We start from the raw sequence: 22,878 nt of genomic DNA, 5'->3' as shown, positions 1-22,878 counted from the left end.
TAGTAACATCAAGCCAGCTGTACTCTCCAGAGGCCTTATGTTCCCATTGTCTTGTGCAGAGAGTACTAATTGGAATGGAGTTTCTTTTTCAAATGTCATGGAAGAGGCATGTTTTTGAATTTAGCAGCTTGGGTGTCTGCTCTCAAAGCTTCTTGTGGCAATTTGTTCTTGCAGTAGCTGCAGTCATGAGGTTGGTCTTCTGGCAGTCTCTTGGTCTTGGTCCGAAAAGTCGCTTTCTACTTCTCAGACCTGCATCCCTTAGTCTTACAGAAAAGGACCACCAGAAAAGGAATGCATTTGGGGATTCAATTCTATATTGTGAGAACAGCAGGAAGACATGTACCCTAGAGGTATCCTAACAGGGAAAGAGAGCAGAAAACAATGCTGGCTGCTACCATGGTGGCAGTGGAATCACAGGGATACAAAATAGTTGAACATTTTGTGGAATATGATCAATTTCTGGTACTTATTGTCAGAACTAACATCAAAATAAAATTTAAGTATATATAAAAAGTTTGCTACTTGCAGGCCATTGCTTACAACATCAAACTCGTGTAGATTACTTTATCAATTGATGCTTTTCACACAAACTGATTGGTGTCTCAGTGTCAAGATTAAAGCCATAAGTACTTTTCCAGAAGAGCTCAGGTCCCAAACTGAGCTTGTTCTAGGACTGAATATAATTGCATTGCAGATGTTTTATTCATTCCTGCTTATTTTTCTCTTAATTCGCTCCAGAATACTTTAGCCAAGTGTGTTTGATTGATGCAAATGTCATTAGGCTTGGAAATGATAATGAAGTGAAGGACTTCATGGTCCTTTTAAGTAGGTATGAACTATCTCAATTTGAGATAGTTTGATTGAATATCTCTGCCATTGGAGATACTAGAGCCATCTGGACACGGTCCTGAGAAATCAGCTCTAGATGGGCCTGCTTGAGCAGGGAGATTGGACTAGATGACCTCCGAAGGTCCTTTCTGGCCTCAACCATTCTATGATTTTGTGACCTATTTTAGGCATTTTGTAAATTTCTTTCTTTAAATTCCCCCGATTGTGATCACTTTAATTTATGCAAGACTTTGTGCTGAACTGCAGTTTTTGTCTCTGTCTCTGTGGCCTGTGTTTGTGTTCCCATTGGTGTTTTCGTGAAGCTGTGATATCTGATGGAGTGTAGAGGTTTCAGGTGGGCATTTTCCTGTCACTGCCCACTTCTCCCTTCCTCTTTCCTCTCCCCCATAACCCAAAACCCAACTTCAATCCACTAAGACAATTATTTCCCTTTTTACTCCAGCAATCTTTGAAAAAAATTAGTCAGAAGAGAGCTCTGGAGATCACCTGACTGCTGGAGAGCATCTTGAAAGTTAGGTCAGGTTGCTCAGGGAATTGTTCAGGTAAATTTTGGATTTGCATGAGTAAAGATTCCACCACCTTCCTAGGGCTAAGTTGCAGTGTTTGTTATGCTCCTCCTGAACATGCTGTTCCTTTGTGCTTAGCTGGAATTTCTCTTGCTGTGGCTTGTGACTGTTTCTTCTTGAGTGTCCACTGCGTGCCTCTAAGAGGAGGCTGGCTGCTCAGTATTCCTTCCAAGAGAAAAACTGTTGAGGTCCACTCTGTCCCTTCCCTTTCTCTTCTTCTGGCTAAAAAAGACCAGTTCCCCTTAGGTTTTCCTTGCAGGTCACATGCCTTCAGCTGCAGCAGCCCTCTTGTCCACTCTGATTTGTTAGTGTCACTCTTGTATTAAGAGACCCAAGCCAGATACAATACCTTAGCTGTGGCTTCAAAAGTGCCAGGTGAGGGGAATAATCGCTTGTCTTGACCTTCTGTTTACATTCTTGATAGTGCATCAAATTGCCGTTAGTCCAGATCACTGCAAAGGCACTCTAAATTTTACTGTCTCTGAAGCAAGACAGAATATACTGGGATCAGTGGTCTTTGCAGCAAGTATATTCTTGTTCAGTGGCCAGTGATACACCAGATTTCCTACACAATAGTGTGTTCCTCTGCAAATAATTTTGGAAGCAGATTTGAAGAAACCTCACAGACACTCCCTTCCCTGCATGTACATGTGTTTTTTCTGTGTTGTGTGTCTGGTGCAGGATATCTGAAATCTGTCACTTTGGGGCCCTGTCATTGTTGGTTTGTTTGGTTTATGAAGTAAAGTGCTAAATTACTCTCATATTGAGGAGTTGTTTGAACTTGTTTGGTTTGGGGGAGGGGGAAAAAAGGTGCCATGGTCATAAATCCAAGCTACTGAGCTTTCTAGGTGTTTTAGTTAGAAGTCTCTGTTTTTCATCATATGTCTTTGGCAAACTGGTTGCTGCTTCAACAACACAATTTGGTAATAAGTAGTAACAATTGGCAACGTCTCTATATAAATGAGACTTTTTTTTCCACATAGCATTTCTTCTCTAACAAAACGTATTAGAGATGTTTTCTGTCTCGTTGTTGGGAGCTTTCCTGTATGAGCCCTAATATGTGGAGTTTTGGCACAGTGACTCAGGCTGCTGTGGGCTAACATTTATGAGCAGTCAAATGAAAGGGGAAGCACAAATTCCTGGCAACGTCAGGTCAGTTTGGCAAGGTAAACTGCCTAAGTGCTTGAACTTGTAGAAATAACTTTCTGGCTTGGAAAGTATGGATTCATGAGTGATGCTGAACTAGTGTGCACAAGCTTTTAAAGGACCTTTTGTTTGATCAGTGCCTCTTACCTGTCAGCAAATGAGCAGAATTGCATTCATAAGAGCTTACTCACATCCTGCATCCTTAAAAATGAGAGAAAAAAAAATGGTTGGATTATGATAGTAGGAAACCAGAGAAGGGGTTTAGTGGTTGGTTACTGCATTTTTGTGACTGAAAACATCCAAACACTGCGCTAATGTAATTAGTATTGCAAACAGAATATGGCAAATTTATAGCCATTTTCTCAGTGTTAGCATATATTTTTTGCTTCTCAGTCCTGTGCTATTCCAGGACTTCTCACTTCTTGATGTTAGTTTGCCTGATGATTTTATGTATCCCTGGTGAATGAAAGGCAGAAACCAGTTATATTTTTGCCAAGCAAAACAGAACTTGTTTCGTATCAAAGGTTAGAAAAGGGACAAATCTGCTCCATGTCTTTCTTTTTCTCCCTTCCCTCTAATGTAATGACAATAATAAAATGAAAAATCCAGCTTCTTGACTGTATTGATTAAGCAGCAGCCTGAAGTCAGGTGAGAGCTAAAGATTTACACTGTCTACACCAGTATAACTGGAACTGGAATCTGCTTTAGGTCCTGCCATGTCATCTCATCTCTAATTTGGGAGAAAAATAAACTGTACTCCCTGTCATTTATTGGAGGGTAAGTATTTGTAGACAAGGCACAGTTTGTGGCCTCTCAGAACTGAGAGGCATAAGCATTTTACCATGTCAAATGTCACCTGTCATTCCATTGCATGTTTGTAGTGTATTAAGGTACTTAAAATTGCATATTGCCTGAAGTTCTGCACAATAAAGAGATTGGCTATCATTCATGCACTGTTGAAAAGGGCAGCCTTTCATCTCTTCAGAGTTACTATGGCCAGGAAAAAAATTAATAGTGTGATAAATGTGAGAGGGGGGTTTAAATCACTTGAGGCTTGCTGACAGTGAATATTTAGCTTTGGTTTTGTTTGGTGTTTAAGATTATCTTCAGTGACTGACATTTGGTGGTCTGAGTTGATGAGCCAGACATGTTGTGCTTGTGTGTAATGGACATACTCTCTTCTTAGGTATATGTTTCATGACATTTTCCTTGGTAGTTCAGGAGATGAGAAAAAAGGATTAAATACTTCAACATTAAAAAAAGACCAGAGTTGCAGGCTGCAAGATAGTGTGATTTAGACATGCTTGTATTAAAGCCAACTAAAATTCATAGCCTTATTTAGCAAAGCAAACATATACTTTGGGCCGTAGGCATTAGTGAAGTATGCTTTTAAATTTTGATCCATTTATACACATACAACATTTTTGTGCTGGTACCTCACCACCATTTAAAGGTAAGTTGATCAGTGATGTGAAAAGAATGATGCAAATTATCCTTTTTTTCTCATTTTTGGTTTGGAGAAACTAGATCAATAGTAGAATAACATAATTCTGGTGATACTTTGTAGTAAGCTGCTTTTATTTTTGTTCCTAACAGTACATCCTTTCGGGCTCTGATGACTTCAATTTGTATATGTGGAGGATTCCTCCAGATCCAGAAGCAGGTAAGTTTTGTTGGTTTAGAATTTGTGGGAGGAGTGGGGCAGAGGGGCAGGTGTCTGACAAATGCTAGCTTGTTTTTTGGAAAGAATTGCTTTTCTCACTCACCCTGTGAATCTAGAGTAATTCTGTGGAAAGCTGGATAAGGGAGAGTTTACAAATGCCTAATCCAGCCTCTGGGTAACAGTGGCCAATGTAATTTGAACGTTTTATTGTAATGATTTTCTGTTTATTTTCCTTCTCATATGATGATGATTCATTGCTTGCAATGAAGCTTGCAACATAAAATGTTCACAGGGTTCTCCTTATAGCTCCAGTGCATTGGCCTTCCTTCTCTCTCTTTCCTCTTACACCAAAATCCTCCCAGGATTTCCAATGCAAAGGAGTTAGGCTTTTTTACTTTCTGAGTGGAGGAGCGCTCTCAGCTGTTGGAAATGGTATCTTTTAACTCACTTCTGACCCGTTCCCATGCTGGGGCAGACATTCTAAGCAAATAGCACTGACACAGCCCTGTAAGAAATTATAGGAGAGAGGTGTTGGAGTAAAGAAAAGCAGCAATGTGTGGGAGATGTAACAGTAGTATTGTTGATGCCACAATGGGTCAATGCTTAATTTGATATGGTCTAGCAGAGTTTGGCAGTATGACACTCTAAACCATACAATGTCAGCATCTCTCTTCTGTTGAAACAAATCACTGCTCTTTTACAAGGGTGTTAAATCTTAATTGAAAGAGTCAAGACTTTCGAAAATGTACTAGTATTTCTATTTTTAATGGCTCTAGCAGTTTAAACTCTACATTTTAGTGGTATTAAGTACAACTGAGTGCTATCCTGTGATCTGGAGTGCTTTAGTGAGAGACAATTACTAGCTGGGTTACAGGTAAAATGAAAATACTTTGTTTCATTTTCAAGGTTGTTAATCACAGCTGTGTAATCCACAGCTGAGAGGATGACTAGCCTCTAAAAGATTTGGTTAATGGCAGAGTTTTGAGGAAAGTGCCATTCTAATTTTGGGGGTTTTGTTTATTTAACCAACATTTCATATTGCAATCCAGAAGTCCTGAAGATGGTCCTGCTAAATATATAGTAGCTTGGCCTTCACTGTTTTACTGCTACTTAAGGATTATTGTGTGGACTATAGAACTACATTTTATCCATGTCACTATACTTGTCCAGACTTCTTTTGTAAATTCTGGATTTGAGATTTTGTGTCTATATAGCTGTGATGCTCTTGAAAACTTTTTCCCAGACAGCTGCAAATTACAAACTTTTTATCTGGAACTTTGGCACAGAGTTGTATCTAGTACTTGTTGCACCTGTACTTAAGCAAAATTATCTATTTCAGAGTTGTTATTAAGGATGCAGCTCTGTGAAAAAGATAAATGCTTACAAAAAAAGTTGCAATTTACAAATAGCTGATACATTTTAATCAAACCAATTTACAGTTTAATATGTGATTTACCACAAAACAATGTCATATGTGTTTTGTTCAGCTTTTTTGTTTCTGATTCTTGTAACCTGAGGAAGGATGTCAGTACGTTTGCAACATTTCAATTACAAAATGAATTACTAAATATCGGTTGCCCTCCATGGTTGCTTAATGGATGAGAAGATCCTGTCGTAGGAGGGTGTATGTCTTAGTGTCTTGTAACTTGAGCAGTTCTCTTTTTGAAACATTTTAGCAAAACTAATGAGCTTTGTTCTGTTAGACCTAAAGATTCCGCTTCGGTGGCAAATAACTCATTGGCCATCCAAATCACCTGTGATAGGCTTATTGAAGCTATTATTTTCTTCATTCAACTCTTCTTGAAGGGCTGTGCCTGTTTTGAATGTGATGAAATGCACTTTCTTAAATCTCCTCCTGCTGTTTAGAATAATTGTCAGACAGAGATGTCACTGTGCTTTCTTCTTAGATAAAGAGCCTTGCTGTAGGGATATGAAGACTTTGGAAGGCTTTTGCTTCAGCGGAAAACTCCTTGTTCCTATGTTCTAGCTAAAATAGGAGTGCCTTAGGGTCTGTGACCTGGGACGGTGGAATGTGGTCTTTCACTTAAAATAGTGTACAGACTAGACAGGGTAATGTAATGTCCTGTACCATTTGTTGGTATTTTAAACAAAAATATCTCTCTATCTGCTTTCTGTCTTCCAGTTGAATTCAGACATTGTGTTGCTATAAATATTTATGATACAACTCTTAAATTGTATCAGTTATTTGTAAATAGTGAGCTTTTCACAAACATATTATCTTTTTAGAGAGTTGTATCCTTAACAATAACTCTGAAATAAATTATTTTGCTTAAGTACAGGTGCACCAAGTACTAGCTATCTAATGGTTAGCAGCATTAGTGCACAAAAGATGAAGAAAATTGTGAAGGATCACACCAGTCAGACAATTGCAAACACATTTCAAGTTGGAGGAACATGGTTACCTGTGTTGGTATTTTGCGAGTAGAATTTGGGCAGGGAGGTCTGTGAAAAAAGATATTTCCTAAATTGCTTAGAAAGCTATTCTGTTGAAGAGTTTTACTGACTGTCTCTCTCCATAGTCTTAGATTATTCTAAATAGGCCAGGATTTCCTATGCAAGAAGATTGGGTGGTTTTTTACCACCTTTTGTGGTTTCTTAAAGGTGGAATAGTTTGCTCATATTTCCACTTTCTTCTCCATCCAAGTACTATCCTTCTTTCCACTGTACTTCAGAAGTAATTGCCAAATGTTTGGTGAATTTTTTAGCCAGTTTCATCTTTAAAGTGTACCAGTTTTCTTCAGAGACACCTCCTAGCAAAGTTAATACATTAGTCTGGCAGAAGAAAAGCAGTCCTGAGTTTCCACAGCTTTTACCTGACTCCAAGGCAGGTTGTAAGTGAGAAGAGACATCAGTCCTACATGACCTGCCCAGCAAGCCTGTTAATATATAAGCACTTCAGGCATTATTTAAATGTAACTCCTATAAACAAGGTAAAAAACCCCAGTTAAAGGCAGAACCTGACATGTCTTGTGGGGTAATAGAGGGCTTAGTAGACCAAGTGTTTTGCAAAATGGAGTTTACATTCCTCACTCGCTACTCTGAATCATCTCTGCAACTCAGAGCTTGTCTCTTGCTTTTGAAATATTGCTCCAAGATGCTCTGTGAGGGATACAATATTTATTTGTGATTGAGAAGACAACTGGGGATCCCTCAGTTTATGTGAGCAGGCTGTCACTAAATCAGAACAGCAATCTGCATTTCAAAACCTCTTTTTAATTCTGTCCTTGACTGTAACTGCAAGCAAGAAAGGGCCTGTCATTGTGGTCTGGTTACTAAAGTAATTGCACATTTTTTCAGCAGAACTGATGCAATTTTATTTCCTTTTGTTTCCTCCCCCTTGGTCTTTGTAAATGCAGACATTTCTTTAGGCAATAGAATTCAGCAACAGATCTTTTCACAATATTTGAACAGGATTATCTCATTGGAGACAGTTTAAGTTCTCAAAGTCCCAGGTGGATAAGTGAAGACAAATAACAAATAATAGAATGTTTCTTAACGTCTTCACCTATTTTTGAGATATTTTATATATGTGCACACATGCATGGGTTGGGATGCAGGGAAGCCATCTGACCCAATAGGGAGCATGCTCTACAAGGTTTGTATTTTTTAAAAAATCTGATTTTTTTTTTTTTGAGGTGTGGTCTTGGAATCTAAACTGGTTTACTTTCAGGATGGTATTTTGTCTCTTTTTCAGGTCAGTCAGTTGACCATAGTGTGCTATGGAACAGTTGTTTAATTAACACAGGAAGTAAGTGGTGGGGCACTGTAGAAAAGGTTCTTGTATTCAGTGAAATTGAAACTGGTTTTCATGTCATGTGGATTGTAATAATACCACAGATCTGTGGAATGTACTGGCTAGATGGCATCTATCAGAAAACAAGGCAGTGTTGGGTGCTTTGTAGTGCTGTGGACAAGTGGGAGAAGATTCAGCGTCTTCGAAAACTGAAGGCAACATTGAGCACTGGGAGAGGCTAGAGAAGCTTTAGTCCCTAGCAACTAGCCATCTGATAGTACCAAAGATCCTTCCTCTTCATTGTATTGAACATGTTTGCAGCTACCATTACAAAAGAAATGCAGAGGCAAGCAGTTTTCACACTTCTGTTAAAAAAAACCAAAACCAACCACATAAAAACCAAACCAAAACAAAAAACCCAACCAAACAAGAAACAAACAGCTATTGTTTGTATGATAATTTCATTTACTTTATTTCTGTTGTGTTCAGAAAGCATAATTGGTGGGGGTAATTTGCATCATTCCAATAACATTGTGAAAAGCATTGCAACCTATGCTATTAAGCATACCAAAAAAGCAGTGTCTCTCAAACCAGGAAGGGGAACCGAGTGGAAAGGGTATGCCAAAGTTTATTTCTGTAGTAATTTTGTCTTAGCTTTCATATTGTTGTTCAGCTGTACTGGTGATAACAACAGTGGGAGGATTGGTATAGATAAGGTGTAGATAGATATGGCAGATATTTAGAAGCAACAAAAGAAGGAAGAAAATATACATCCAAAAATAGCCTCTACCATACAGCTTTCTGCATTGTCTTTACGTGTTTAAATATTACTTTTCTCTTTGGCTTTTGGAACCTCCACAGAGGTACAAGACCACTGTGGGGCTGGTTCTAGGCAAAGGCCAGGCAAAGTTGTTGATTGTTTAGAAGAGCTTGTTGTATGAGGCAGGTGCTGAAGTCAGCCAGTTGCTCCCTGTGCTTTCACTGAAGCTCTGCAAGGCTATGCTGATCCTTTCACCTGGCCTGGGAGGTGAAGAGGATATTCAAAGGTGACAAAAGAAGCAGTTGGAGCTCCAGCTCTAACAATGGAGTTGGACCTGCTTTCTTATGGAAAGTAGTGCTATTTGTGTCTCCTTTTACTATGCTGGGAGGAGAAGGGATCTTGGCCATCCCTTGCTGTTCTCACTCCATATTTAATGTGACCAAAGTCAGTTTTGCCTGTGCTGCTGAGAAACTTTCGGTTCCTCGGACTGCTGCCAGAGCGGGAGTCAGATTCCCAATCCCAGTAGAAGGTATGCTGCAGCACCCTGTGCTCTCAGGGCAAAAGTAAGTGCATGTGTTTAAATCCAGCTTCTCTGCAGACAGGTTTCCAAGGAGCAAAGCCATCTGCTGGCATCCACTGTATGAAACAAACACAGGTGGGTGGGTGTGTGACGAGAGAAAGACTTTTAAGGAGTCTAATCATAATCTGCTGCACTGAAGGCAGAGGCCCCATATGCTATGCATATTGGCTTGCATTGTGCTGTGCATTTACATTCCAAACTACAGTGTCTCTCTTTGTTAGCACATCGTGACCTCATAGGATTCAAATGCAAAGCAGTGGCCTATGGTCTAAATGTGTCCTGGATTATTACTAATGAAAACTAAATTAATTTTAAATGAGCTACTACTGTAGTGCCAAATACTACAGTGGAATGGTATGCTATGGCATACTGGCAGCAGCTGCAAATATCTGGTTCTTCTCAGGAGTTTTCAGCACTTTGCGTAGTTTAACAAGGCTTGTATGAAGTTCTGCTTAAGTCTGTGGAGCATCTTTCTACCATATATGAACAAATAGTGGAACTTCTTTTTCAGTGTCCTAGATAAAAAGGACTTCTTAAGGCAGTCATTTAATTAATCTGTTACAGAGCCAGTGGATGATAGTTTCTTATCCCAACAAGTTCTCTGGCAATTTGACGGGTTTTTTTAATGTTTGGTACAATGCATCTTCCATTAGTTTAGAGACTGTTCTACATTCTTACAGGGTTTCTGCATTAGAGCACTTTCCTAAAAATTTATCACTTTCACTTTTTCCTTGTCCTTCAAATAATTCATTCTGGATTTTTCTAAACACTGCTTCATACTGTAGAATTCATGTAGTGGAAGTCAGAATGATGTTCAAATAACTCACTCTCCTTCATTACAATTTACTTGAGTTATTTAAAATGTGTTGGGATGTACCATCCAGCATGTTCACAATATGTCATGTCAGTTCATTCACACAAATATTTACAAAACCACATAATTAAGAAGTATATCATTAGCCTAACATTTAAAACACAAAATAGTAAAGCAAACAAGAAGTACTCACTTTGACTACTTAGGAGACATCAACTACTTCAAAGCATTGTATTATTCCTTCCTTCTGTCTGTATGATAGGCCTTGTGTTGCCATGGTATTCTTGTCAAATGCGTACAGGAAGTCTGTTTTAAAATATACACTTCAGATTTAGCCTTTTATAAGTTATTTCTTTCAGCTAGTCAGATATCATAATAGGATATTAGTTAAAGGATTTTTTGAAATTTTTGTATTGCTCCTCTTTGGAACACTTATTTGCAGGCTATAGATGAAGAGGGACTTCCTTGACATTTCACTTTGTGTATCAAATAAAAGCAGACCAAAAAACCCATTGATCAGCATAGCTAGAACACTAAACCACTCAGGACTGCCATTAAGCATAGCAATTTGGGGTAGTATTGCAAAAACAGCCAGTACATATTCATCCCTTCCATCCAGTAGTTAGAGGTTGTAAAGTTAGAAACTTTCTAAAATTGGCATAATCAGCCTCTGAAGATTTTAAGGGTTTTTTTATATATATTATAAATAACATGCCTCTGAATAAACACTGCTTATACTTGTGGTAGCTAGCTAAGAATATAAAAGCTGCCATGCTAAGAGTTGCAGGACCTGTGCATGCCATTAAATTTAAAAGCAAACAAATAACACCCTCTTCCCCTAAAAAAACCCCAGACCTCAAAAGGAAAATTTGAGTGTTGTTGGGATAGCAGAGGTCAATTCTGCTGAAACAATGCAAATGAAAATACTATTTCAAGTGAAGACAGCGAAGAGAAATAGAATTTATTACATGCAAAAAAGGAAGATAGCCTCAGGAATTTGAACAGTTTCCACTTAATGTACAGATGCACTTTTTTTTTGCCAGCAGACATGAGCAAACTTAACTCACACTGTGAGATGGCTAAAGCTGAATGGCTGCAGCTGAACCTCTGCTGAGAGACCAGGGGGATTCCAGACAAGTCTGGACACAGGCAGATATCTGCCATACATATACTAATGTAATATGATGCCAACTTTGCTGGGCTCCTATAAAATGAAGGAACCACAGTCAGGATAAGGCTGTGGAAGGCTTTGCATTAAGAACTTACTTAGAGATTACATAGGAGTTGGTAGACTAAAATTGCTTACATAGGAATTTGTAGACTAAAATTGCATCAAGCAAGAAGTTGTCCAACAATGAGGTTCTAGGACAGTCTATTATATTTGACACAAAGATTATCAAAGTATTGGTGGAATCAGTACTTTCTGGTTTAAATTATTAAAACCTCCCATACCACTAGTAAAAGCTGACTGCTAAGATTTGTACTTCTCCTGAGGCAATTTCATGTAATTGGGCAGTTAGTTCTTTTAAGGGGCTTTGTAGGGAATTTCACCTTCATTTTAAGAGGAGTGAGGTATGTTCTATTACTATGCTTCCTCTGAATTTACTGTTAGCTGCTTAAAAGGAATTTAGGCAACTTCAATATTAAATCAGAAAGCTTTGCAGTTCCTTCACAGAGTCATAAAACCATAGAATCACAGAATGGTTTGGGTTGGAAGGGACCTTTAAATATCATCTAGTTACAACACCCCTGCCAAAGACAGGGACACCTTCCACGAGAGCAGCTTTCTGAAAGCCTCATCCAACCTGATCTTGAACACAACTTCTCTGAGCAACCTGTTCCAATGCCTCACCACCCTAATTTAAAAAAAAAATACCTTCCTTATATCCAATATAAGCCTACACTCTTTCAGCTTAAAACCGTTGCCCCTTCTCCTTTCACTATAGGCCTTGGTAAAAAAGTCTGTCTTTCTTGAGAAAGTCCCCTTTATTGAAAAACTGCCATGAGTTCTCTTTAGAGCCTTATTTTCTCCAGGCTGAACAGCCCCAACTCTCTCAGCCTTTCTTGTAGGAGAGGTGTTCCTTCTCTCTGATCGTTTTTGTTGCCCCGCTCTGGACCCACTTCAACACCTTCACATATTTTCTTGTGCGAGGGGGCCTGGAACTGGACACTGTGCTGCAGGTGGGGTCTCACAAGGGCAGAGGAGAATCACGTCCCCCAACCTGCTAGTCACACTGCTTTTGATGCAGCCCCAGATACAGTTGGCTTTCTGGGTTTCAGACACTGGCTGAATTTGACTACAGCCTAGGGACCTGTGTTCTAGACATGGCATGCTGAGCACTTTTCAACCAATTGCTCTTAGTGTATTGATAAACATTCAAGAAGTGTCTTCTGGCATTAAATAATTCTTTTCACTGTTCTGCTAGGAAAATAACCATGGATTAATTCACACTGCTGACAGTACCATGGAAGGCCAATGAATGACTGAGAAATGCAGCCCAAGATACTGATGCCTTAAATTTGTATTTCATCTCCATTATAATTCTTTCTTTGTCTTTTTAACTTCTGACTCTTTTGTAAGTGACTTGTAGGGCATATTTCTTGTTTTGTACAGAACTCAGGCAGTCAGAGTCCATGGATAGTTAACACTTTTTTAGGCATTACTTCCCGACTTGGAAATGGTTCCTAAGCAAACTGTCTCTTCATTCCCAAGGTCTCTTTTCTGGAACATTTGTCACCTAGGTCAAGTTAAATGTTGAGAACTGGTCTTAATGTAACCATCTACTTTGGCTTGACAGATACAATTGGATTGACAACTCTGATCTGGCTGGAAGGAATGCTGTGGGAGTAGGGCAACTTGCCATCAGCCATAAGTATCTAGCAGGATGAGCAGGACGAAAGGACATGAAAAATCTCATAAAGTGGAAAAGAAAATCAAAAGAACCCAATTCGTCATTTAATAAACTTGCTCTCCACTCTGTTACTTCTCAGTCAAATTTACTTACACTGGTGAAATCTTGCTCCAGTGGCTGAAGGCAGAATGTACCTCTGAACCTTCACAGAAAAAAATCTACCCAAATAGGAGAACTGCTTAAGTTGTAAATGACAAGATGGTTTTCCTCCAAAGTGTTTTTATTTCCCATCTTCTGAAAGTTTGGTTTTCTTTCACTGAAGATGTTAATCATAGCATGTTGATGGACATTTGTTTATTCAGATACACAGGTGTACTTTCTAACAAATTGGAATTTTAATCATGTAAATCTATGAATATAAAAAAATTACTGTGTGACAGTTTTCTGCTTTGGTGTATAGACCTAGCAAGAGTCAATGACCAAGCAAAAAAGTTAATTGCCTTCTGTTTTGAGTTTTACCGCTAGCACAAAAGCATTCCACTTCGGCTAATTCACTGCCTTGTGACAAAGAATTATATAACCCGCTGTTCAGATGTGTTATTTCAGGTCCCTCCTACCCATCAGACTAGAGTCAACTGTGACAATAATACATTGCTGATTTAAAAAATAAATTTGAAAAATAGTATAACTATTGAAAGTCAACCTCTTTATTTGTCTCTTCTTCAAATTTCCAAACTGTGAGTAGTGCCATGCCTCTGGCACTACAGTTTCAGTGGTGAGTTCATTATGTATGTTCTTCTTATCCACATAGTTGTCATATGAGGTCAAAAACCTTCATTGTTTGTTTAAATGAATCAAAGTGAGCCTCCAAGTCCTAATTTGCAGGAAGGATGCTTTTCAGCCAGCTCGTAGCTTTTCACAGGGGCATTGCTCATAAAATTGGAATTCTGCACCCAACACAGGCCTTAAAATATAGAAAAATAAAGCTGAAGCGCATATAATATGACTTTACATGATTATGAATGAAAGTAATATGAAGATTTAATTACTCATGTCCATGTGTGTTTGTTTTCCCCTAGGTGGCATTGGCAGGGTCGTCAATGGTGCTTTTATGGTATTGAAAGGTCATCGGTCAATTGTAAACCAAGTCCGGTTTAATCCTCACACTTACATGATCTGTTCTTCTGGTGTTGAAAAGATTATAAAGGTAAGATTAGTTGTCAAAAAATGTGTTCTTTCAATGTTTTGGGAAGAAATGCTTTGGTTTTTTTCAGTGTCATTCTTTTCCACACCCATCCTGTCTTCTTATCTTATTCATTTGTAAAATGTCTCATTTGCTGGATAAACCAATGCAAATTTTTAATTGGGCATTTCACCTTTAAACTTCATTTCAATTTTAAAGGTTTCAGAGATAGGAGATAAGATCAGAATTTTCTGGCCTTTTATCTTGAGAAAGGAGTTTTTCTCCAGTTTAATTCCATACATACCTGAAGTATCATGAAAACAGTCCTTCTTGGGAGAGTATGATCACAAGTGTAACATGATCTCATACAATTTTTGGTACTCTAGTCTAAAATTTTATAAAAATATCTCCAGAGACTAACGTTGAGCCTTAGCCTAGCCTGACCCAGTTGAATTTGGCCCAAATAATGCCTCAGGAGCCCTTCTATAATTGTCGTACATATTTGTTCAGTGAATCAGTTCAACATACCTTTTCTGTTCCTCTGCTTCCAGAGGAAGCAAGACTCTTAACACCTTTCACAATATGTCTTTTCTGAATCCTTTACAATGTATACCATTTTTAGACAATTTTTACCTTTTTCTGTGGAACTGAAAGAGATAAGAAACTTTGTTAGGTTTTGAAACTCCTTAAAGAAAGAGAGTCAATATTGTGTAAGCAAGGCAGAAATCTTTTTGTTATTTGAAGGTGGGGAGGCAGAGGATTATGCTATACTAATGTGATTTGCATTCTGCTGCCATAGATGTTTTGCTATAGTTTAGGTCTATCAACAGAATGAAAGAAGCCATAACCATTTAATTTTGAAGAACTGCTCCTGCTTCTATTTGTTGAATAACTTCCTAAAAATCTTACCTGCATGTGTCTGTAAATAAGGTTGTTAGATTATTAGTAAATGCTTTAGCCAGCTACAAGTTGACTGAGTGAACTTGTCCTGCAAAGGAATGTTTTAGTGATCTGCAACTTATGGAGCAGAACTGGCCCAAAATCCTGGGACCATGGCCCAGTGCCCAACTGCATCACTTGCCATTACAGCTAGTATCAACATTTGGGTTCTGACTGTAGTTCAGCTTTCCTTCTCTTCTGTCTTCCACTGGAACTTTGGTTTGCTTTTCTACTTTGTTCTTCATCTGTGTCTGCCTGACAGGTTTGATCACAAATCTATTAAATACAGGTTTTGAACAAAAGTGCATTGAACAGTCTTAGCAGTTCACTGATTTTACCATTTCCAAGCAGTCAAAGTCCCACTGTTTAACAACAGTTTTGCCAGAGGCATTTTTTTTTGTTTTGGGACCCTGATTCATGCAGCCCAAATTTTCCCTTTTGGATTTTAGATCTGCTGACCCTTCACCCTGTGAATCCTTCCTGCATGAGTGTGCTTAGACTGTTGGATTAGCATTGGTATAAACATCCCCTGTGTTCCTTTTGTGTACTTCTGCTAGGGTTTTGCCTAGTGATTAAAAGGTTAGTTCGATTAAGGCTCCAGTCACAGGTTGTGTAACTCTTTCAAAGCACCTCTGCTTCAATGCTTCCTTAGAAGAGAACGCCTGTTGTGTCGCAGTATGTGCAATGGAACTCGTGTAGCTGCTTTGAAGGAACTGAATTCCCCAAACACTGCGAGCTAGAAACAAATTAAGGAAAAGGTGTTTAATGTATTAAGTTTATTAGCGAGCCAGAACGTCATACCTTTTTGTTGTATGTGCTTTTGAATCAGCTTGCAATGTGCCTTGTTTGGGGATCAGGTTGTTTTAATGCTCATCTCTTGTCTGATCTGCATGGCTTCAGTCTTTAAAGGTACTGTTTTAGTGAACAGCAGTTTGTGGGTGACCATACAATGGTGATTTCTTGTTTATTCCAGCTACTTCTATAGATAGGCTGAAGACTAGTAACTGCCACTAGCAGAAGGGTAAAACAGGAAAAGCATAACCAGCAGTTTTGAGAGGCCATTTACTGCATTGAAAACAACTGAGAACACAAGTCCTTCACTAGCATGGCTGTCTTTCTTTCCCCCATATAAATGCTTGATGTGCTTGCTTAGAGAAGTTGAGATGACAAGAGGAAGAGCCATAAATAAAAATAGTAGTTAGGTTTTTTATGTTTTCTTATTTTGTTCATTTTTGTTTGGGTTTTTTTTTTGTTTGTTTTAATCAGTTTCTTAAGAAGTGTCCTTCTTTTTACTATCCTTTAAGTGTCTTCTAAAATTTCTGAAATTAAATCACAGAAGATAACTTCACTGTGGTTGGTTGGTATTCTATTCCCTCAATTATAGAAACTTTGGGATTAATTAAAACGTGTATGCAAGTACTTGTTTGTCTGAACCCTTAATTTTTAGACTAGCTGGCCTAAATTTAGTACTTCAAGAAGGGAGAAACTAATAGCACCAGCATGAAGGCATAATACAGACAAGCCATTCAATAATTCCATGTACTTCTGCCAACACACTTGCTATTTTAATGCTGATTGCAGATGAGATGGAAATTCAGCTCAGGTCTAGCCCTGTAGAAAAGAGTAGTATTCACAAGAATGGTTTTGACTATTGTGGTTGTGCTTTTTTTGCTTTAGTTTTGTTTTGTTTTAAAGCACCCATAAGAATACAATTCAGTAACTCAGTGATTTCTACTAGGAACAAAAATAAGACTCGACAAGCTCATTAATAAAGAACACTAGAAGCCTTGATCCATATAGTGTCTTCTGAACATATCAACCCAGATGAATTGCTCATTGCCCTCCATTTCAGAAACTTGAACCTCAGTAAAATTGTATGAAAAAGCACAGCTGTGAACTCAAATTAACATTTGCAGCAAGCATTCTCCACGATGGGCAAAAGCAATATAAAATAGAAAAATACCACTTTCCCCTCAATTAATTGTGCAAGACATTGGGATGTGCTGGCAGGAAAACAGATGGAATTGCAGGAGAAATGAATGAGGCATTCGTTCTGATGTATGAGGCTTAGAGGAAGGACACAGAGAATTCTGCAGTTAGAAGACAGTTCCAGGAAAGATACAATAGATGAAGTGTATAGCAATTTTAAAAAAGAAATTCTGTTTTGTATTGGAAATGTAATACTGTGTAACTGAGCTCAGATGTTGTAGGTCCCATTTGTTTAAAAGCCATCAGTATCTCAGAGATAACAAAGTCTATTTGAACATGTTGCTATGGTGACAGATTAATATAATTGTGACTAGTTGCCTCTGCCTAATCAGATAATCTAATATAGCTGGTTTTAATTATTCTGATGCTACAGGCATAACTACTTTTTTGTTTTAAAATTTGGGGGGTTGCCAAAAATTCAAAGATGCTGTCTGAAGCATCTCTACTGAAGTAGAGAACCAGTTTTATATTCCCCTTTTCTGTTATTGTTCCTATTTTTATGTCTGTACTCAGGTCATCACTCAATCAGTATTCAACTCCTCAATCTTCTGACAGAGAAAGAACTTCATGATAGATTGTTGCTTCAGGGGGATGATTTGCCAACTTACTTTGACCAATTTGTTCACATTCTTCCTCAACATGGCATCAGTCAGAGGATGAGAAAAAGACAAAGGCATTCCATTTACAATGAAGACCATTTCAGATGCACAAAGAGCACTGGATCAGTTGATGTCAGTTTAAAGACCTCCCAGTTCTGCCAAGGATAGATTCTTAGTCTAGTTTCTTTTTGGGACTCTGGCAGGCCTTTGCACTCCCTCATAGCAAAATATCTAAATTGTAGGGATTGTCTCTCCAGAGACAACTGATCCTCCAGACAACTGTCTGTCCAGAGACAAACAGGTATTCTCCTGAATTCTCTTGACTTCTCTTTATTATTTACTCCTTATTTACACCTTCTCTGTGAACAAATCTAGCTTGGAAGGGAAAAGCCTCACTGTGAAGTCTTTGTAGCTATCTTGTCAATATTTAACACTGCTCTGTTTTCTCTGATGCATGCAGAGTGAGCAGAAAGATGTCGTAGTGCTAACAAAGATGTAGAATACCTCTGCACACACGTTATGTATCTTTTTAGATGAACTTCATGACAAAACAGACCTTTCCCAGAGGGACTTCAGAGCAGACTCCCACTCTTCATTTATATTGGTTCATAGAGAATCTAATTCTCTTGCTTAAAAAAAAAAATAGAGTTTTATAAAACTTAGTGATCAATCTAATGCTGCTATTTTAGGAAGGGGCATGCTGGCCTGTCTGTCCAAGCCCACAGTATGAAGCATTGAAAAGAAGGTATATGCTGTTAAACACAAAAAGATCTGATCTGCTTACTGATATGCTCAGTAGTGGGACAAAGGGGGAAAAGATCCAACAGGTTGTGAGAGAAGGTACTGAACACGTGCTAAATAAATCATCAGGAAGGCAGCAACTCAAGGATAGTCCTTTGAGCAGTAGAGTTCTATTTGTCTACCAAATCTTGGTGTGTCCACAAATCAGCAATCTCTCTCTTGAATCCACTGAGAGAAGGCTCTTTCCTACATTGACTTTAGAAAGTGAAGCCTGGGAAACAGAGAATGAAGAGAGATTCTTTCTGTACTCTTGAGTAGTTAAAAAAACTGGTTAAGTATGGTTCATGGAATTCTGTACATAGTAGACTTAGACTGGGTTTTGTTATCTTCATCCGGGCCTGATGCTTGTCCCTTGAGCTATGTGTCTCATAAGTGCGGTGCTTAACCAAGCAACAGAAACTGTCTTCATTTGGGTTTCAAATGTCATATTAATGAACTGTACTGGAAGAGAATTTGCTTAAGTATTGCAAATAATAAAAATAGCAATTAAGTACCAATAGCAAATACACTTTGATATTGAGGCATGTTCCTAGGAACAGACTAATGCAATGTAAAATTCCTTTACCTTTGCTGTGAAAGGCAGCTTGATGATTGTCTGCAGAAGAAGTTATATCTGCAGCCCACTTTAGTTTTTGAATAGTATCTCTTTTATCTATCTAGCTAGATCATATGTGGAAGCTCTGTTAAACATAAATTACAAAGGATGCAAAGTAAAGGCTTTCAGGTTTGGGAGGATTCCAGAATGAAGTTTACTTGTACGTCTTAAATTTGGCTGTGCTGGACAAGTAGTTGCAAGATAACTTATTTCATTTTGCTTCCATTATTAAAGGTGTAAGGTTTTACTGCACACTGTTGAAAATCTCAGTGATTACATAATTACTTGTGGGCTTTTTTTATACTGCTTGTCATAGTAGTGTGAGATTATGTTGCATGTGTTAACTAGGCATCTGTAAGATAAGTGCTGATTATCCCATTTAGACATGCAAAACGCTCTTTTTATTAACAGCTTTGTCTACTTGGAACAAAACTTGATTAATTTCTGTTGGGAAAAGAGTTAGATGTTTTTGCCAAAGCTTATCCCAAAAGGCCAACATGGTACAGACAGCTGGCATAGAATTTTTTTTCTCTGAGCTTGTTAGTATGTTAAAACTAAAGCATGACTGAAATCAGATGTTTTATAAGCAGAACATTAGGGCGTTTTTGTGACTAAGCTACATAATGGCTCTGCTTATGGTAAGGCCTTGTTCATCCAGTTAACCACTGATCCAGAGTGAAGAGACAGTGGTTGTCCATGGATTGCCATAATCACGTTGCCCCCAAATCTGTGAGTAAAACTGAGAAAGATGAGGAGATCCAACTACTTTTTTGCTATGGATTACCATTTTCTTAGGGATATTGGTGGATCTTCTTGTGTGCCTTTATTTTTTTCCTTCTCCACACCAGGAAAACTGAGAGAAGGCTAGATGAACAGCACAGTCAAGACTGTTGTTATTGGTGAAATCATTACTCTTCAAAAGTAGCTTTCAGGAAAACTCTTCTTCAGCTCTCCCCATTGAAACTGCTGCTGTGTCTTCAGAGGATGTTGGAGGCTTTCTTTTCTTCATAACTGTTCCCTAAAGCTCTGATTTTCATCCCCATACATTCAGCTCCTTGCCTGCTCATTAGGTGCGACTGACTATGCAGCTGGATGAAATATTACTCTACACCACACAAGCAACTCTAGTTTCCTGGGAAACTAGTGCCTTCATTAGGGCTAAGATTGTATTGTAGGCAACAAACTATTCTTACTGTTGGTGAATAAGCATGCCCCATTACATAAAAATACAGCCCTGCAATTTGGGAGAAATTATTATACAATGAATTACTGAAATGATGGATGATTTGCAGCCTGAGAGCTTTTAGGTTCTGGATAGGTGAAATAAATGCAGGAAAAACACATTTGTAAAGGAGAAGTAAAAATCCTGCATCTCTGCAATACTTGTAAGTATGGGTCTTAGAGGTAAAAATTAGTAAAAACAATCTGCAACTTGCAGTTGTTCTGGATATTTGAGCTACTGTTTCATTTTAAAAGCTTATAATAATTTATGCATTCAAAGATATATGTTTCATTTTTCATTACAGATCTGGAGTCCCTACAAGCAGCCTGACTGCACAGGGGACCTGGATGGTAGAATTGAGGATGATTCACGTTGCCTCTACACTCATGAAGAGTACATCAGTCTTGTGTTGAACAGTGGTAGTGGTTTGTCCCATGATTATGCCAACCAGTCAGTCCAAGAAGACCCACGGATGATGGCCTTCTTTGACTCTCTTGTACGCCGGGAAATCGAGGGCTGGAGTTCTGATTCAGACAGCGACCTCAGTGAGAGCACAATCCTGCAGCTCCATGCAGGAGTAAGTGAACGCTCCGCTTACAGCGAGTCAGAGTCCTCCACCTCTTTGCATCACTCCCCACCACATGTGGCTGAAGAGTCTGATGAAACTGCCTATAACTTAAGGGCCTTAAGATCGACTGCATCCCCCTCAGCCAGAGAAGACGTAGCTTCCCGTCAGCAGAGGCTATCTGCGCTGAGAAAGTATCAAGATAAACGTCTTCTGGCCCTTTCCAATGAGTCTGACTCTGATGACAACACCTGTGAGGCAGAACCAGATACAGACCTTTACCCACGGCCGCCGTCCCCGAGTCCTGAGAACGAATCCAGCAGTTCCAGCAGCAGCAGCAGTACAGAAGATGAAGAGGAACTGAATGAAAGACGCACATCTATGAGGCAACGCAATGCACTGAGGCGACGCCAGAAGGTGCAAAAGGAGGAAAGGACTAGCACTAACACGGAGAATGTAACCACCTACATAGGTGAGGACATATATGATTACCCCCAGATCAAAGTAGATGATCTTTCTTCTTCTCCAGCTTCTTCACCAGAAAGGAGTTCGGCCAACAAACAAGTTCTCAAAGAAAGGACGTCTCCTTGTTCAGACAGTGAATCAGTGGAGAGAAAGATTTACAAAGCTTACAAATGGCTTCATTATTCTTACATATCATATTCAGCTAGTAAAGATGGTGAATCCTCCAGAGGAGATGGAGAGAATGATGAAGGGAAACCAGGAACCAGTGGAAGGCACAGTGCATCACGCTCACTAACTAAGGAAGATTCTAGGAACTTAAGTTCAGTAATTCCTCAAGATTCCTCAGCTCTTTCTGCTGAAAGCAGAGAAAATTCAAAAGAATGTGGTGTGATAGAAAATTCTAGTAATGGTCAAGCTCATGAATGTGACAATCAGCGACGGATGGAGAGTCAAGATAACACATCTGAAGACACTAGCAGTGGAGGTACAGAGCATTCTTTTGAGACTAAAAAGCTCAATGGAAAAGCTAACTGCAAAGGGCTAAATAGTTGTACCGAAGAACCTTGCATTCAGACTGCAGGACTTGTGGAACAGAAAAACAGTCAGAATTGTCAACCAGCATCAAGCCATCATTCACTGGTCCCTCCATTCTCCACTGTCACAATCTGTAGCATGTCAGGTCACTGCTCCAGAAACCAGACTGATGACAGTGAGGAGAGGAGCCTCGACCCCTCCTGTGTTAACTACAATAATGGCCACTTGCATCTTCACCCTTCGTGTTTCAACAACGGACAGAGTTTTGGAGAGCAGGAGACTGTGACGCAAGGATTACAGGTGCACTCAAATGCTGATAATGGCAACCTTGTACAGGTGGGTGTGACCTTGCACAAAGACTGCTGCCTGTCTGAAATGGACTCCAACAGCTACAATGTGAGCACAAGAGAGGATACTGCTGACTTGCATCCTGCGGGCAGTGAGAGCACTCAATCTCTTGGAGGACTGAAAAGACACAGAGTGGAGTTGGAAGATGCAGATTCAGAGAGTTCTTCCTTAGAAAAGAAGTTAAAAACATGATAAATGCAAATGTCTGTCGTAGTGTGCACTCTCTCAAAAAGAAAAGGAAAATGCAAGTATTAAAGGCACATAGAGCTTGGGTCTGAAACATTGTGTTTGATTCTCCATTCCATTCTTCAAGTGGGTCTGTTTAGATTGCCAGTGGTTCATGCTGTGTAAAAATCCAACTTGCTCCTTAATGAGACTGAGTCTAGTGTACCATACAAGGTTCTGTTTAAAGTAAATCCTTATTAAGATGGTTGACTGAATTATTCTTGTGTGAACATGTGTCATTTGTTCAGCCAGCCAACCAGGATGACTGCTCTAAGGTTTAATCTAAGGAGGAAGTTTTCCGTATTGACACTTACTACACATGGCAGGCTGAAGAATGGTGGAATTAGATCACACTGGTGGTAGTTTGGGAGTGTGTTTCTTTTTGAGGAAAACAGGGAAGAAGCTTTTCTGGGCCCTTTATTCTGCTTC

At 39.0% G+C, this 22,878-nt stretch overlaps 1 protein-coding gene across 6 annotated transcripts in view; it reads left to right on the top strand.

Moving 5' to 3' along the window:
- The window catches only part of DCAF5 (DDB1 and CUL4 associated factor 5), a 73,012-nt gene extending 50,348 nt beyond the window's left edge, over positions 1-22,664 (top strand). For all 6 annotated transcript variants that reach the window (XM_051791375.1, XM_051791380.1, XM_051791376.1 and 3 more), the window contains exons 7-9: positions 4,158-4,224; positions 14,064-14,191; positions 20,617-22,664. In XM_051791375.1, coding sequence (XP_051647335.1) covers positions 4,158-4,224; positions 14,064-14,191; positions 20,617-22,416 — 1,995 coding nt within the window. In that variant the 3' untranslated portion in view covers positions 22,417-22,664. The remainder of the gene's footprint in view (positions 1-4,157; positions 4,225-14,063; positions 14,192-20,616) is intronic.
- The last annotated feature ends 214 nt before the right edge of the window (positions 22,665-22,878 follow it).

Source organism: Manacus candei, unplaced genomic scaffold (assembly GCF_025592945.1).
Source record: "Manacus candei isolate 608988 ecotype Guabito, Panama unplaced genomic scaffold, ASM2559294v1 h1tg000033l, whole genome shotgun sequence".
NCBI lineage: Eukaryota > Metazoa > Chordata > Aves > Passeriformes > Pipridae > Manacus > Manacus candei.
This window is presented reverse-complemented; position numbering and strand designations above follow the sequence as displayed.